This window comes from Phocoena phocoena, chromosome 2, assembly GCF_963924675.1.
Source record: "Phocoena phocoena chromosome 2, mPhoPho1.1, whole genome shotgun sequence".
Lineage (NCBI taxonomy): Eukaryota > Metazoa > Chordata > Mammalia > Artiodactyla > Phocoenidae > Phocoena > Phocoena phocoena.
Genome location: NC_089220.1, coordinates 77862565 through 77876213, shown reverse-complemented (window position 1 = coordinate 77876213; position 13649 = coordinate 77862565). Strand labels below are relative to the sequence as shown.

Genomic DNA, 13649 nt, shown 5'->3' with positions numbered 1-13649 from the left:
CCTTATTCATCAGCAGAGTTGGGTCCCCTGATTCTCCGTGAAATGTTTTCTCTGCTCTACCCACTCCCTGTTGTTCATACTCACTGACCCAGGCATTTAAGAAATAAAATAGTCATGTTTTGGTCTGTTTCCACGTTAGACACCGTTGCCACCTAAGTCATACGTAATGTGTGTGACCCCCAGCAAAGCACATCATTATTCTTGTCTCTTCATTATGTTTACCTTCAACACAGAAACATATTTACTTGCACAACGAATAGAGAAGAGAAAGTCTTCACTTTTAGTTTTCAGAGGAGCAAATTATCTTCCTATTTTCCAGGAGGACATAGTGAAGAGCACAGAAACTCCGCTCACCGTGCTTCAACGCCAGCAGTTCCAGCGTTATTTGGAGTGTAGACTGTGAGACCAAGACGTCGCAAGGATGGTAGGGTTTCAGAGAATGACAGAGTTGTCTGGTGGGTTATCACAGAGCTTGAGAAAAGCACGTCATTATCCTGTGGGCCACGCTTTTCCCAGCTCTGAATTGAACGATGTACCCTCACCACCTCTCCCCTGGGGAATCTGGGAGGCCCTGCTTGCTAACCCTCAAAGAGTATGAAACCTAAAGGAAACAGTGAATTTCAGCATTTCCCCCCCCATGTGTTTAAGTGAACCTCTCCAGGAGAACCAAAGCAAACAGAGCTGCAGAGAGGATGGCCTGGCTTTGGCACTCTGCAACTTTAACAGAGTCACTCGGAGGATGTGTGTCTTATTGGATTTCCCTTTGTTCCAGGAAAAGCCAAAAGCTAGAATATGAACCTACAACTATCTGATAAGGTCTAGACGACGTTCCTCCCCACTCACCCAGTCCCGCTCCAAACACAGCTCTCTTCCTTTCAAATTTAATTTTGATTCACAGAAGACTGATTATTGAAAACCGTCTGAAATTCGGGCATGAAAACGGCTGTTAGTTGGCAACAATATTAGAATTTTCTCCAAGAGACAAAGGGGCAATCGTGCTGTTTGAAATTTCTGTTTCTCAGCAGATAACTAAAATAGCTTTCAACATTGAAAAGATTTATTTCTCATCATACGTTGTGTTCTATAAAACTTTTCTGCTTCACTCTCAACTGTTCCCTGACTCCTTTTCTCTTTGCTGTAATTCCTTGTCTGATTTCTATCTTTTCGATTCAGCTAAACATTTTGAGAGTTCAGCCAATGATTATATCAAAGAGCCCACGGCAAAGGGAACGGTTTTACTTTTGCAGTGTTGAGATGCCAGGGCGGAACATATCGGCTTATTGCCCCTCATGCATGCCTTTAGAAACTGCTGAGGAAAAGCAAATATTCCTTAGCCTCAGAGTAAATTGTTTCTCTTGAGAATACAACATAAGAATTTCCTAAATCTCACTCGAATGTTGCAACACTGACCACCAACCTCCTTCAAGACTGTAACCAAACAACTGTGGTTTCTACGTTAAAGATGGGATCTAACATATTTCATGTATGACATGAAAGCTAGACTACCTTCACCACAAAGTCACGGAAAATGCTGACAACCGAAATTTATGACCCCCCCCTCAGCATAGCTAATGCACAGCACCAACTTCGGCCCCTCTCACACGGGCCCCCTTTTCCTGAAGCAAGAATCCTGAAGAAGAATTAGAAATTTGACATCTACCTTAGAAGGTGAAATTCTGCTTGGCCTGATACCCATGTGTTGATGGTCCTTTTTATGCCTATGGGATACGTCTATAACACAGACACACCAGCTTGACACACCGACGAAGGGAAGCTTACTACAGGGATAATGTAAGCTCTATAGGGGATAAGGCCAATAAAGGGGCACAAGCTAAAAATCTATAAACAGAATCATGTGATTGTCTTGGTTGTCAAAGATTACCATGCAGAGATGATAATCAGGACCAAGAACATGTCTGCCCTTAGAAAGATGCAAGGTTTGCCCTCGCCTTGCTTCCTTCTGCATATTTATTCTACTGGCACTTACAGCGGGAAGCAGGGCAAGATGTCAGTGTCTGTCAAGGCAGAACAGAGCACTGACTATAGGCTTTCAGTACTCTCGGAAATTGTGGTGAGACGGGAGGAAAAACGTTCATTTCTAGAACTTGTTCACCTGCATTGAATGAACTCCCCTCCTCACACATTTGTAAAGCTCATTTTCCCTTATCTACTGTTTCCTGTCCTTATCTCTTATTTAATTTTCTCGTACTTGTAGAACTGGTCCCAGCAAAATTTATCTCAGTTCTCAGCCCTGAATATGAGAAAGCCTCCGTGTATTCCCCCCTCACCTTTCTAAGAGGGAGGGAGAGCCAAGCTGACTAACCTGGCCAACTGAAAAAAAGAAAGACCCCCATGAGGGATCACAGCCAATGATTACTGGGCTCTTACCAGGTGAGGTGGATGGTTCCGCTTGGGTGTCTATGAAGAGAGGGAAGAACATAGAAGAGGCCTGAGGTAGGTGGGAGGGTGAATAGAAGACCTCTGGGGTCTCTTCCCCTTTTCTGTGCACATACAGAGGGAAGTCCCTTCTCCCCATTTGTCCCTTGTTTACAATATCCTCCATAATGGTTTAATCTAGTTGTAACACTAAGAAGGATCCCACTGTTCCCAGCGTCCGTGAAGCGTTTAGGAGCAGAGTAGTGGAGGAGAGGCAAACAGATGGAAATGGTGTCCTTGACTCCTGAGGCAGGTGAGTCACTTCCGGATGATTCCCTGCTTCTTGAGGAAAACTATTGCCAAGTCCTATTCCTGGAGCTTTCACTCTAGCTCCCCCTAGACTCTTATTGCTGCTGGACGCGGAGTCTTAGCAGATGGGGTCAAAAGAATGGCTAGTCATTCATTTTGCTAAGTGAGATGAGCCAGTCATAAAAGGGAAACATTCTGTATGATTCTGCTTACATGGGGTACCTTAGAGCAGTCAGAGTCACAGAGACAGAAAGTAGAATGGTGGTTGCCAGGGGCTGAAGGAAGGAGAGAACGGGGGAGTTATGGTTTAATGAGTACAGAGTTTGCCTTCAGAGAAGATGAAAAAGTGCTGGAGATGGTGTTGATGGTTCTTGATAATAACAAAAGAATGGCTAGGCAAAGAAAGACTTGGGGCCAGTTCACAGCTGCTTACCTTTTCTGTGCATTCTCCAAGTGACTTTCTTCCACTGTATGCTCTTTTTTGGCTGTGAAAGAAATAATTATGGTTAAAATAGTATTTTCTTCCAGCATATCCTTTGTGTAATCTTCTAACTTTGATTATACCCATTCATTATCAAAATAAATCCGAATTCAGGGGTTGGAAGGCCCTACCACGTGTCCTGGCAATTGTACTCAATTCGCTACATCCACTACCACGGCTTTCTTGATAACAGCTATAGCTAATGGTGGCCATATAATTCATGGTTCTCTCTGGGATAGTTTTGAAAGGGGGGAATATCACTAATTACTCTGGGCCAAGGCTTAAATTGTAATATACCTGGCCAGACTGGATCACGTGGTCAGCCTAGCTATAGCTGGTCTCTTTGGGAGCCTTGGCATGTGCTCAGCACTCCCCCTTCCCCCACAACAACCACTACCACAAAATAAACCCAGTACCACCTGCAGTAGTTCTGCTCAGATTCAAAGGAATTCACTGTAATCCTTGAATACTCTGTCTCTACACCCATGGTCTAGGGAAGCCTATGGTCTCTTTTCTGAGAATGTTTTTAAATGCACTGAAAAAATACTTAAAATTACTAAGGAAATCAACGATGCTGAGGTAGAATTCTGAATTTACAGATTAAGAACCCACACTCCGTAGGGATCACAGGGAAACCGGGAGGTTTCATTTGGGGGTGGTTCTTTTACATATTCTTCTCTCTGATCAGAAAATAAACATTGGGGTGCATGTGTCTTTTTGAATTATGGTTTTCTCTGGGTATATGCCTAGTAGTGGGATTGCTGGGTCGTATGGTAGTTCTATTTTTAGTTTTTTAAGGAACCTCCATACTGTTCTTCATAGTGGTTGTATCAATTTACCATTCCCACCAACAGTGCAAGAGGGTTCCCTTTATTTATTATTTGTAGATTTTTTGATGATGGCCATTCTGATCAGTGTGAGGTGATACCTCACTGTAGTTTTGATTTCCATTTTTCTAATAATTAGTGATGCTGAGCCTCTTTTCATGTGTTTGTTGCCCACCTGTATGTCTTCTTTGGAGAAATGTCTATTTAGGTCCTCCACCCATTTTTTGATTGGGTTATTTGCTTTTTTTTTTTTTTTTTTTTGCGGTACGCGGGCCTCAGTGCTGCGGCCTCTCCCATTGCGGAGCACAGGCTCTGGACACGCAGGCCCAGCGGCTATGGCTCATGGGCCTAGCCGCTCCACGGCACGTGGGATCCTCCCGGACCGGGGCGTGAACCCGCATCCCCTGCATCAGCAGGTGGACTCCCAACCACTGCGCCACAAGGGAAGCCCCTATTTGCTTTTTCGATTGAGCTGCATGAGCAATTTCGTCAACAGAGGAATGGATAAAGAATATGTGGTACATATAGATAATGAAATAGTACTCAGCCACTAAAAGGAACGAAATTGGGTCATTTGTAGAGACGTGGATGGACTGTCATGCAGAGTGAAGTAAGTCAGAGAGAGAAAGTAAGTCAGAAGTAAGTCAGAAAGAGAAAAGCAAATATCGTATACTAATGCATATGTGTGGAATCTAAAAACGTTGTATAGGTGATCTCATTTGCAAAGCAGAAATAGAGACACAGATGTAGAGATATGGATACCAAGGGGGAAGGTGGGGTGGAATGAATTGGGAGATGGGGATTGACATATGTACACTATTGATACTATGTATAAAATAGGTAACTAATGAGAACCTACTGTATAGCACAGGGAACTCTACTCAGTGTGCTATGGTGACCTATATGGGAAGGAAATCCAAAAAAGAGGGGATACATGTATATGTATAGCTGATTCACTTTGCTGTACAGTATAAACTAACACAACATTGTAAAGCAACTATACTTCAATTAAAAAAAAAGATAATACTGTCATATATGATAATACAACTCTTACACGAGACATCTTAAAAATGTCTAGAAAAATCATTAAGTCATAATCTCTATGAGCCTTAAGATTCCTTTCATTTAGATACCCCATGCTCTTGGGTTAGAAGAATTAATATCATTAAAATGGCCATACTACCCAAAGCAATCTACAGATTTAATGTGACCCCTATCAAACTACCCATGACATTTTTCACAGAATTACAATAAATAATCCTAAAATTTCTATGGAGTCATAAAAGACCCCAAATTGCCAAAGTAATCCTGAGGAAAAAGAAAAAAGCAAGAGGCATAACCCTCCCAGACTTCAGACAATACTACGAAACTACAGTAATCGAAACAGCATGGTATTGGCACAAAAACAGACATATAGATCAATGAAAAAGAATAGAGAGTCCAGAAATAAACCCACCCACCTATGGTCAAATAGTCTTTGACAAAGGAGACAAGGATATACAATGGGAAAAAGTCTCTTCAGCAAGTGGTCCAGCAAGCTGGACAGCCACATGCAAATCAATGAACTTAGAACACACCCTCATACTATACACAAAAATAAACTCAAAATGGCTTAAAGACTTAAATATAAGACATGATACCATAAAACTCCTAGAAGAGAACATAGGCAAAACATTCCCTGACATAAATCGTACCAATGTTTTCTTAGGTCGGTCTCCCAAGGCAATAGAAATAAAAGCAAAAATGAACAAATGGAACCAAGTCAAACTTACAAACTTTTGCAAAGTGAAGGAAACCATAAACAAGATGAAAAGACAACCTACAGAATGGGAGAAAATACTTGCAAAAGATGTGATCAACAAGGGCTTAATTTCCAAAATATACAAACAGCTCATACAACTCAACAACAAAAAACAAGTAACCTAATCGAAAAATGGGCAGAAGACCTAAGACATTTCTCCAAAGAAGACATACAGCTGGCCAACAGGCACATAAAAGATAAAAACTACAATGAGATCAAAGATTAAAACTACCTCACACCAGTCAGAATGGCCATCACTAAAAAGTATACAAATAACAATGCTAGAGAGGGTGTGGAGAAAAGGGAACCCTCCTACACTGTTGGTGGGAATGTAAGTTGGTGCAGCTATTATGAAAAACAGTATGGAGGTTCCTCAAAAAACTAAAAATAGGGTTGCCGTATGATCCAGCAATCCCACTCCTGGGCATATATCTGGACAAAACTATAATTCAAAAAGATACATGCAACCCCAATGTTCATTGCAGCACTATTCACAGTAGCCAGCACATGGAAGCAACCTAAATATCCATCAACAGATGAATGGATAAAGAAGGTATGGTACATATATACAATGAAATATTTACTCAGCCATAAAAAGGAATGAAATGATGCCATTTGCAGCAACATGGATGGACCTAGAGATTATCATACTAAGTGAAGTAAGACAGAAAGAGAAAGACAAACACCATATGATATCACATGTGGAATCTAAAATATGACACAAATGAACTTATCTATGAAACAGAAACAGACTCACCGACATAGAGAACAGACATGTGGTTGCCAAGGGGGAAGGGGTATGGAGGAGGCATGGAGGGGGAGTTTGGGATTAGCTGATGCAAACTAGTATATATATAATGGATAAATAACAAGGTCCTCCTATATAGCACAGGGAACTATGTTCAATATCCTGTGATAAACGTAATGGAAAAGAATATTAAAAAATAAAAAAGTATGTAGGGGGAAAAGCCTGGACCTGTCTAAGAGGCAAGAGACTATTGTTTCGGGGTGTGCGAGGAGAGGAGATTCAGAGCACTGTCTAAACGTGCTCCAGAGATGAACGCAAGCCACGGCTATCAGCGTGGACACCGGAGACGGGCATGAAATGCTAAGGCTGCTGCTGCAGCCACCAAGAAGCCTGTGTGCAAGCACAGGTCACTACCCACACCTCCCCTCCCGGGAGCCTGAGCAGCTCGCCACTGCCAGGGTCCCGGGATCCAGGGACTACTTCCCCGGGAGAACACACAGCGCGCCTCAGGCTGTTGCAACGTCGTGTTGGCCTCTGCCGCGGCCCTGCATTCTATACCCCTCCCTTCCCCCCGCCTGAGTGAGCCAGAGTCCCCTAATCAGCTGCTACTTTAACCCCGTCCTGTCTGAGCGAAGAACAGATGCCCTCAGGCGACCTACACGCAAAGGCAGGGCCAAATCCAAAGATGAACCCCAGGAGCTGTGCGAAAAAAGAGAAAGGTAAAACTCTCCCATCAGCCTCAGGAGCAGCATATTAAATCTCCACAATCAACTTGATGTACCCTGCATCTGTGGAATACCTGAATACACAATGATCATCCCAAAATTGAGGCGGTGAATATTGGGAGCAACGATATATATTCTTCCTTTTTCTCTCATTGTGAGTATGTATGTGTATGTTTCTTTGTGTCATTTTGTCGGTATAGCTTTGCTTTTACCATTTGTCCTAGGGTTCTGTCTATCTGGTTTTTTTTTAGTATAGTTTTTATCACTTGTTATCACTGGTGGATTTGTTTTTTGGTTTGGTTGCTCTCCTCTTTTTTTTAATTACTTTAAAAAATTTTAATATGTTTAATAATTATTATTTATTTTAATAACTTTATTTTTCCTTCCTCCCTTCCTCCCTCCCTCCCTCCTTCCCTTCCTTCCTTTCTTTAATTTTCTCCCTTTTCCTCTGAGCCCTGTGGCTTACAGGGTCTTGGTGCTCTGGCCGGGTGTCAGGCCTGTCCACCTGAGGTGGGAGAGCCGAGTTCAGGACATTGGTCCACCAGATATCTCCCGGCTCCACGTAATATCAAACAGTGAAAACTCTCCCAGAGATCTCCATCTCAATGCTAAGACCCAGCTCCACTCAACGACCAGCAAGCTACAGTGCTGGACACCCTATGCCAAACAACTAGCAACACAGGAACACAACCCTACCCATTAGCAGACAGGCTGCCTAAAATCATAATGAAGTCACAGACACCCCACCAGACACAGCCCTGCCCACCAGAAAGACAAGATCCAGACTCATCCACCAGAACACAGGTACTAGTCCCCTCCACCAGGAAGCCTACACAACCCACTGAACCAACCTTACCCACTGGGAGCAGACACCAAAAACAATGGGAACGACGAACCTGCAGCCTACTAAAAGGAGACCCCAAACACAGTGAGTTAAGCAAAATGAGAGGACAGAGAACACAGGGCAGATGAAGAAGAAAGGTAAAAACCCACTGGACCAAACAAATGAAGAGGAAATAGGTAGTCTGACTGAAAAAGAATTCACAGTAATGATAGTAAAGATGATCCAAAATCTTGGAAATAGAATGGAGAAAATACAAGAAACGTTTAACAAGGGCCTAGAAGAATGAAAGAGCAAACAAACAATGCTGAACAACACAATAAATGAAGTTAAAAATTCTCTAGAAGGAATCAATAGCAGAATAACTGAGGCAGAAGAACGGATAAGTGACCTGGAAGATAAAATAGTGGAAATAACTACTGCAGAGCAGAATAAAGAAAAAAGAATGAAAAGAATTGAGGACAGTCTCAGAGACCTCTGGGACAACATTAAACACACCAACATTTGAATTATCAGGGTCCCAGAAGAAGAAGAGAAAAAGAAAGGGACTGAAAAAATAGTTGAAGAGATTATAGTTGAAAACTTCCCTAATATGGGAAAGGAAATAGTTAAGTCCAGGAAGCGCAGAGAGTCCCTCCCATACAGGATAAATCCAAGAAGAAACACGCCAAGACACATATTAATCAAATTATCAAAAATTAAATACAAAGAAACCATATTAAAAATAGCAAGGGAAAAACAACAAATAACATACGTGGGAATCCCCATAAGGTTAACAGATGATCTTTCAGCAGAAACTCTGCAAGCCAGAAGGGAGTGGCAGGACGTTTTTAAAGTGATGAAAGGGGAAAACCTACAATCAAGATTACTCTACCCAGCAAGGATCTCATTCAGATTTGATGGAGAAATTAAAACCTTTACAGACAAGCAAAAGCTAAGAGAATTCAGCACCACCAAACCAGCTTTACAACAAATGCTAAAGGAACTTCTCTAGGCAGGAAACAAAAGAGAAGGAAAAGACCTATAACAACAAACCCAGAACAATTAAGAAAATGGTAATGGGAACACAGATATCGATAATTACCTTAAATGTAAATGGATTAAATGCTCCAACCAAAAGACATAGACTGGCTGAATGGATACAAAAACAAGACCCATATATATGCTGTCTATAAGAGACCCACTTCAGACCTAGGGACACATACAGACTGAAAGTTAGGGGATGGAAAAAGATATTCCATGCAAATGTAAATCAAAAGAAAGCTGGAGTAGCAGTTCTTCTACCAGATAAAACAGACTTTAGGGCTTCCCTGGTGGCACAGTGGTTGAGAGTCCGCCTGCCGATGCAGGGGACACGGGTTCGTGCCCCAGTCCGAGAAGATCCCACATGCCGTGGAGCGGCTGGGCCCGTGAGCCATGGCCGCTGAGCCTGTGCGTCCGGAGCCTGCGCTCCACAACGGGAGAGGCCACAACAGTGAGAGGCCTGCGTACCGCAAAAAAAAAAAAAAAAAAGACTTTAAAATAAAGACTATTACAAGAGACAAATAAGGACACTACATAATGATCAAGGGATCAGTCCAAGAAGAAGATATTACAATTGTAAATATTTATGCACCCAACATAGGAGCACCTCAATACATAAGACAAATACTAACAGCCATAAACGAGGGAATCGACAGTAACACAACCATAGTAGGGGACTTTAACACCCCACTTTCACCAAAGGACAGACCATCCAAAATGAAAATAAATAAGGAAACACAAGCTTTAAATGATGCGTTAAACAAGATGGACTTAATTGATATTTACAGGACATTCCATCCAAAACCAACAGAATACACTTTCTTCTCAAGTGCTCATGGAACATTCTCCAGGATAAATCATATCTTGGGTCACAAATCAAGCCTTGGTAAATTTAAGAAAATTTGAAATTGTATCCAGAATTTTTTTTTGACCACAATGCTATGAGACTAGATATCAATTACAGGGAAAAATCTGTAAAAAATACAAACACATGGAGGCTAAACAGTACATTACTAAATAACCAAGAGATCACTGAAGAAATCAAAGAGGAAATCAAAAAATACCTAGAGACAAATGACAATGAAAATACGACAACCCAAAACCTATGGGATGCAGCAAAAGCAGTTCTAAGATGGAAGTTTATAGCAATAGAATCCTACCTCAAGAAACAAGAAACATCTCAAATAAACAACTTAACCTTACACCTAAAGCAATTAGAGAAAGAAGAACAAAAACCGCCCAAACTTCATGGAAGGAAAGAAATCATAAAGATCAGACCAGAAATAAATGAAAAATCAATGAAGGAAATAATAGCAAAGATCAATAAAATTAAAAGTTGGTTCTTAGAGAAGATAAACAAAATTGATAAACCATTAGCCAGACTTATCAAGAAAAAAAAGGGAGAAGACTCAAATCAACAGAATTAGAAATGAAAAAGGAGCAGTAACAACTGACACTCCAGAAATACAAAGGCTCGTGACAGGTTACTACAAGCAGCTATATGCCAATAAAATGGACAGCCTGGAAGAAATGGACAAATTCTTAGAAAAGCACCACCTTCTGAGACTGAACCAGGAAGAAGTAGAAAATATAAACAGACCAATCACAAGCACTGAAATTGAGACTGCGATTAAAAATCTTCCAACAAACAAAGGCCCAGGAGCAGATGGCTTCACAGGCAAATTCTATCAAACATTTAGAGAAGAGCTAACACCTATCCTTCTCAAACTCTTCCAAAATGTAGCAGAGGGGGGAATGCTCCCAAACTCATTCTACGAGGCCACCATCACCCTGATACCAAAACCAGACAAAGATGTCACAAAGAAAGAAAACTACAGGCCAGTATCACTGATGAACATAGATGCAAAAATCCTCAACAAAATACTAGGAAACATAATCCAACAGCACATTAAAAGTATCATACACCATGATCAAGTGGGGTTTATCCCAGGAATGCAATGATTCTTCAATATATGCAAATCAATCAATGTGATACACCATATTAACAAATTGAAGGGTAAAAACCATATGATCATCTCAACAGATGCAGGAAAAGCTTTCGACAAAATTCAACACCCATTTATGATTAAAAAAAAAACCCTCCAGAAAGTAGGCATAGAGGGAACTTACCTCAACATAATAAAGGTCATATATGACAAACCCACAGCCAACATCATTCTCAGTGGTGGAAAACTGAAACCACTTCCACTAAGATCAGGAACAAGACAAGGTTGCCCACTCTCACCACTATTATTCCACATAGTTTTGGAAGTTTTAGCCATAGCAATCAGAGAAGAAAAAGAAATAAAAAGAATCAAAATCAGAAAAGAAGAAGTAAAACTGTCACTGTTTGCAGATGACATGATATTATACATAGATAACCCTAAAGATGCCACCAGAAAACTAGTAGAGTTAATAAATGAATTTGGTACAGTAGAAGGATCCAAAATTAGCAGAACATAGCAGAACATATAGCAGTAAACTATAAGACACTGATTAAAGAAATTAAAGATGATACAAACAGGTGGAGAGCTACACCGTGTTCTTGGATTGGAAGAATCAACACTGTGAAAATGACTATACTACCCAAAGCAATCTACAGATTCAGTGCAATCCCTATGAAACTACCAATGGCATTTTTCAGAGAACTAGAACAAAAAATTGCACAATTTGTATGGAAACACAAAAGACCTTGAATAGCCAAAACAATCTTGATAAAGAAAAACAGAGCTGGAGGAATCAGGCTCCCTGACTTCAGACTATACTACAAAGCTACTACAAGGTAATCAAGACAGTACGGTAGCGGCATAAAAACAGAAATATAGATCAACGGAACAGGATAGAAAGCCCAGAGATAAACCCACACACATATGGTCACCTTGTTTTTGATAAAGGAGGCAAGCATATACAATGAAGAAAAGACAGCCTCTTCCATAAGTGGTGCTGGGAAAACTGGACAGCTATATGTAAAAGAATGAAATTAGAACACTCCCTAACAACATACACAAAAATAAACTCAAAATGGATTAAAGACCTAAACGTAAGGCCAGACACTATAAAAGTCTTAGAGGAAAACATAGGCAGAGCACTGTATGACATAAATCACAGCAAGATCCTTTTTGATCCACCTCCTAGAGAAATGGAAATAAAAACAAATAAACAAATGGGATCTAATGAAACCTAAAGGCTTTTGCACAGCAAAGGAAACCATAAACAAGATGAAAAGACAACCCTCAGAATGAGAGAGAAAATATTCGCAAATGAAGCAACTGACAAAGGATTAATCTCCAAAATTTACAAGCAGCTCATGCAGCTCAATATCAAAAAAACAAACAACCCAATCCAAAAATGGGAAGAAGACCTAAACAGACATTTCTCCAAAGAAGATATACATATTGCCAACAAACACATGAAAGGATGCTCAACATCAAAATCATTAGAGAAATGCAAATCAAACGTACAATGAGGTATCACCTCACACCACTCAGAATGGCCATCGTAAAATATCTACGAACAATGAATGCTGGAGAAGGTGTGGAGAAAAGGGAACCCTGTTGGGAAGGTAAACTGATACAGCCACTCTGGAGAACAGTATGGAGGTTCCTTAAAAAAACTAAAAGTAGAACTACCATACAACCCAGCTATCCCACTCTTTGGCATATACCCTGAGAAAACCATAATTCAAAAAGAGTCATGTACCAGAATGTTCACTGCAGCTCTATTTACATTAGCCAGGACATGGAAGCAACCTAAGTGTCCATCGACAGATGAATGGATAAAGAAGATGTAGCACACATATACAACGGAATTGTACTCAGCCATAAAAAGAAACGAAATTGAGTTATTTGTAGTGAGGTGGATGGATCTAGAGTCTGTCATACAGAGTGAAATAAGTCAGAAAGAGAAAAACAAATACCGTATGCTAACACATATATATGGAATCTAAAAGAAAAAAGAAAAAACTCGTTATGAAGAACCTAGGGGCAGGACAGGAATAAACACGCAGTCGTAGAGAATGGACTTGAGGACACGGGGAAGGGCAAGGGGAAGCTGGGACGAAGTGAGAGAGTGGCATGGACTTATATATACTACTAAATGTAAAACAGATAGCTAGTGGGAAGCAGCCGCATAGCACAGGGAGATCAGCTAGGTGCTTTGTGACCACCTAGAGCAGTGGGGTAGGGAGGGTGGGAGGGAGACGTAAGAGGGAATAGATATGGGGATATATGTATATGTATAGCTGATTCACTTTGTTATAAAGCAGAAACTAACACACCATTGTAAAGCAATTATACTCCAATAAAGATATTTTTAAAAATGTATACATATGTATAATTGAATCACTTTGCTGTAGAGGAGGAGAAAATAACACAACATTGCAAATCAGCTATACTTCAATTAAAAAAAAGATTCCTTTCATTATGGCTACAATGATGCAAAATGAATGGGAAAAGAAAATCAATTGTATCTAGGGCCTATGTTGTGATACTTCCTGAAAGGTATTAAAGGATTTTAAAA

The 13649-nt window shown here is 40.6% G+C and overlaps 1 protein-coding gene across 2 annotated transcripts in view; it reads right to left on the bottom strand.

Moving 5' to 3' along the window:
• FMN1 (formin 1) overlaps positions 1-13649 on the bottom strand; it is a 396758-nt gene that overhangs the window by 26972 nt on the left and 356137 nt on the right. For both annotated transcript variants that reach the window (XM_065872037.1, XM_065872038.1), the window contains one exon: positions 3119-3170. In XM_065872037.1, the coding sequence (XP_065728109.1) occupies positions 3119-3170 (52 nt within the window). The remainder of the gene's footprint in view (positions 1-3118; positions 3171-13649) is intronic.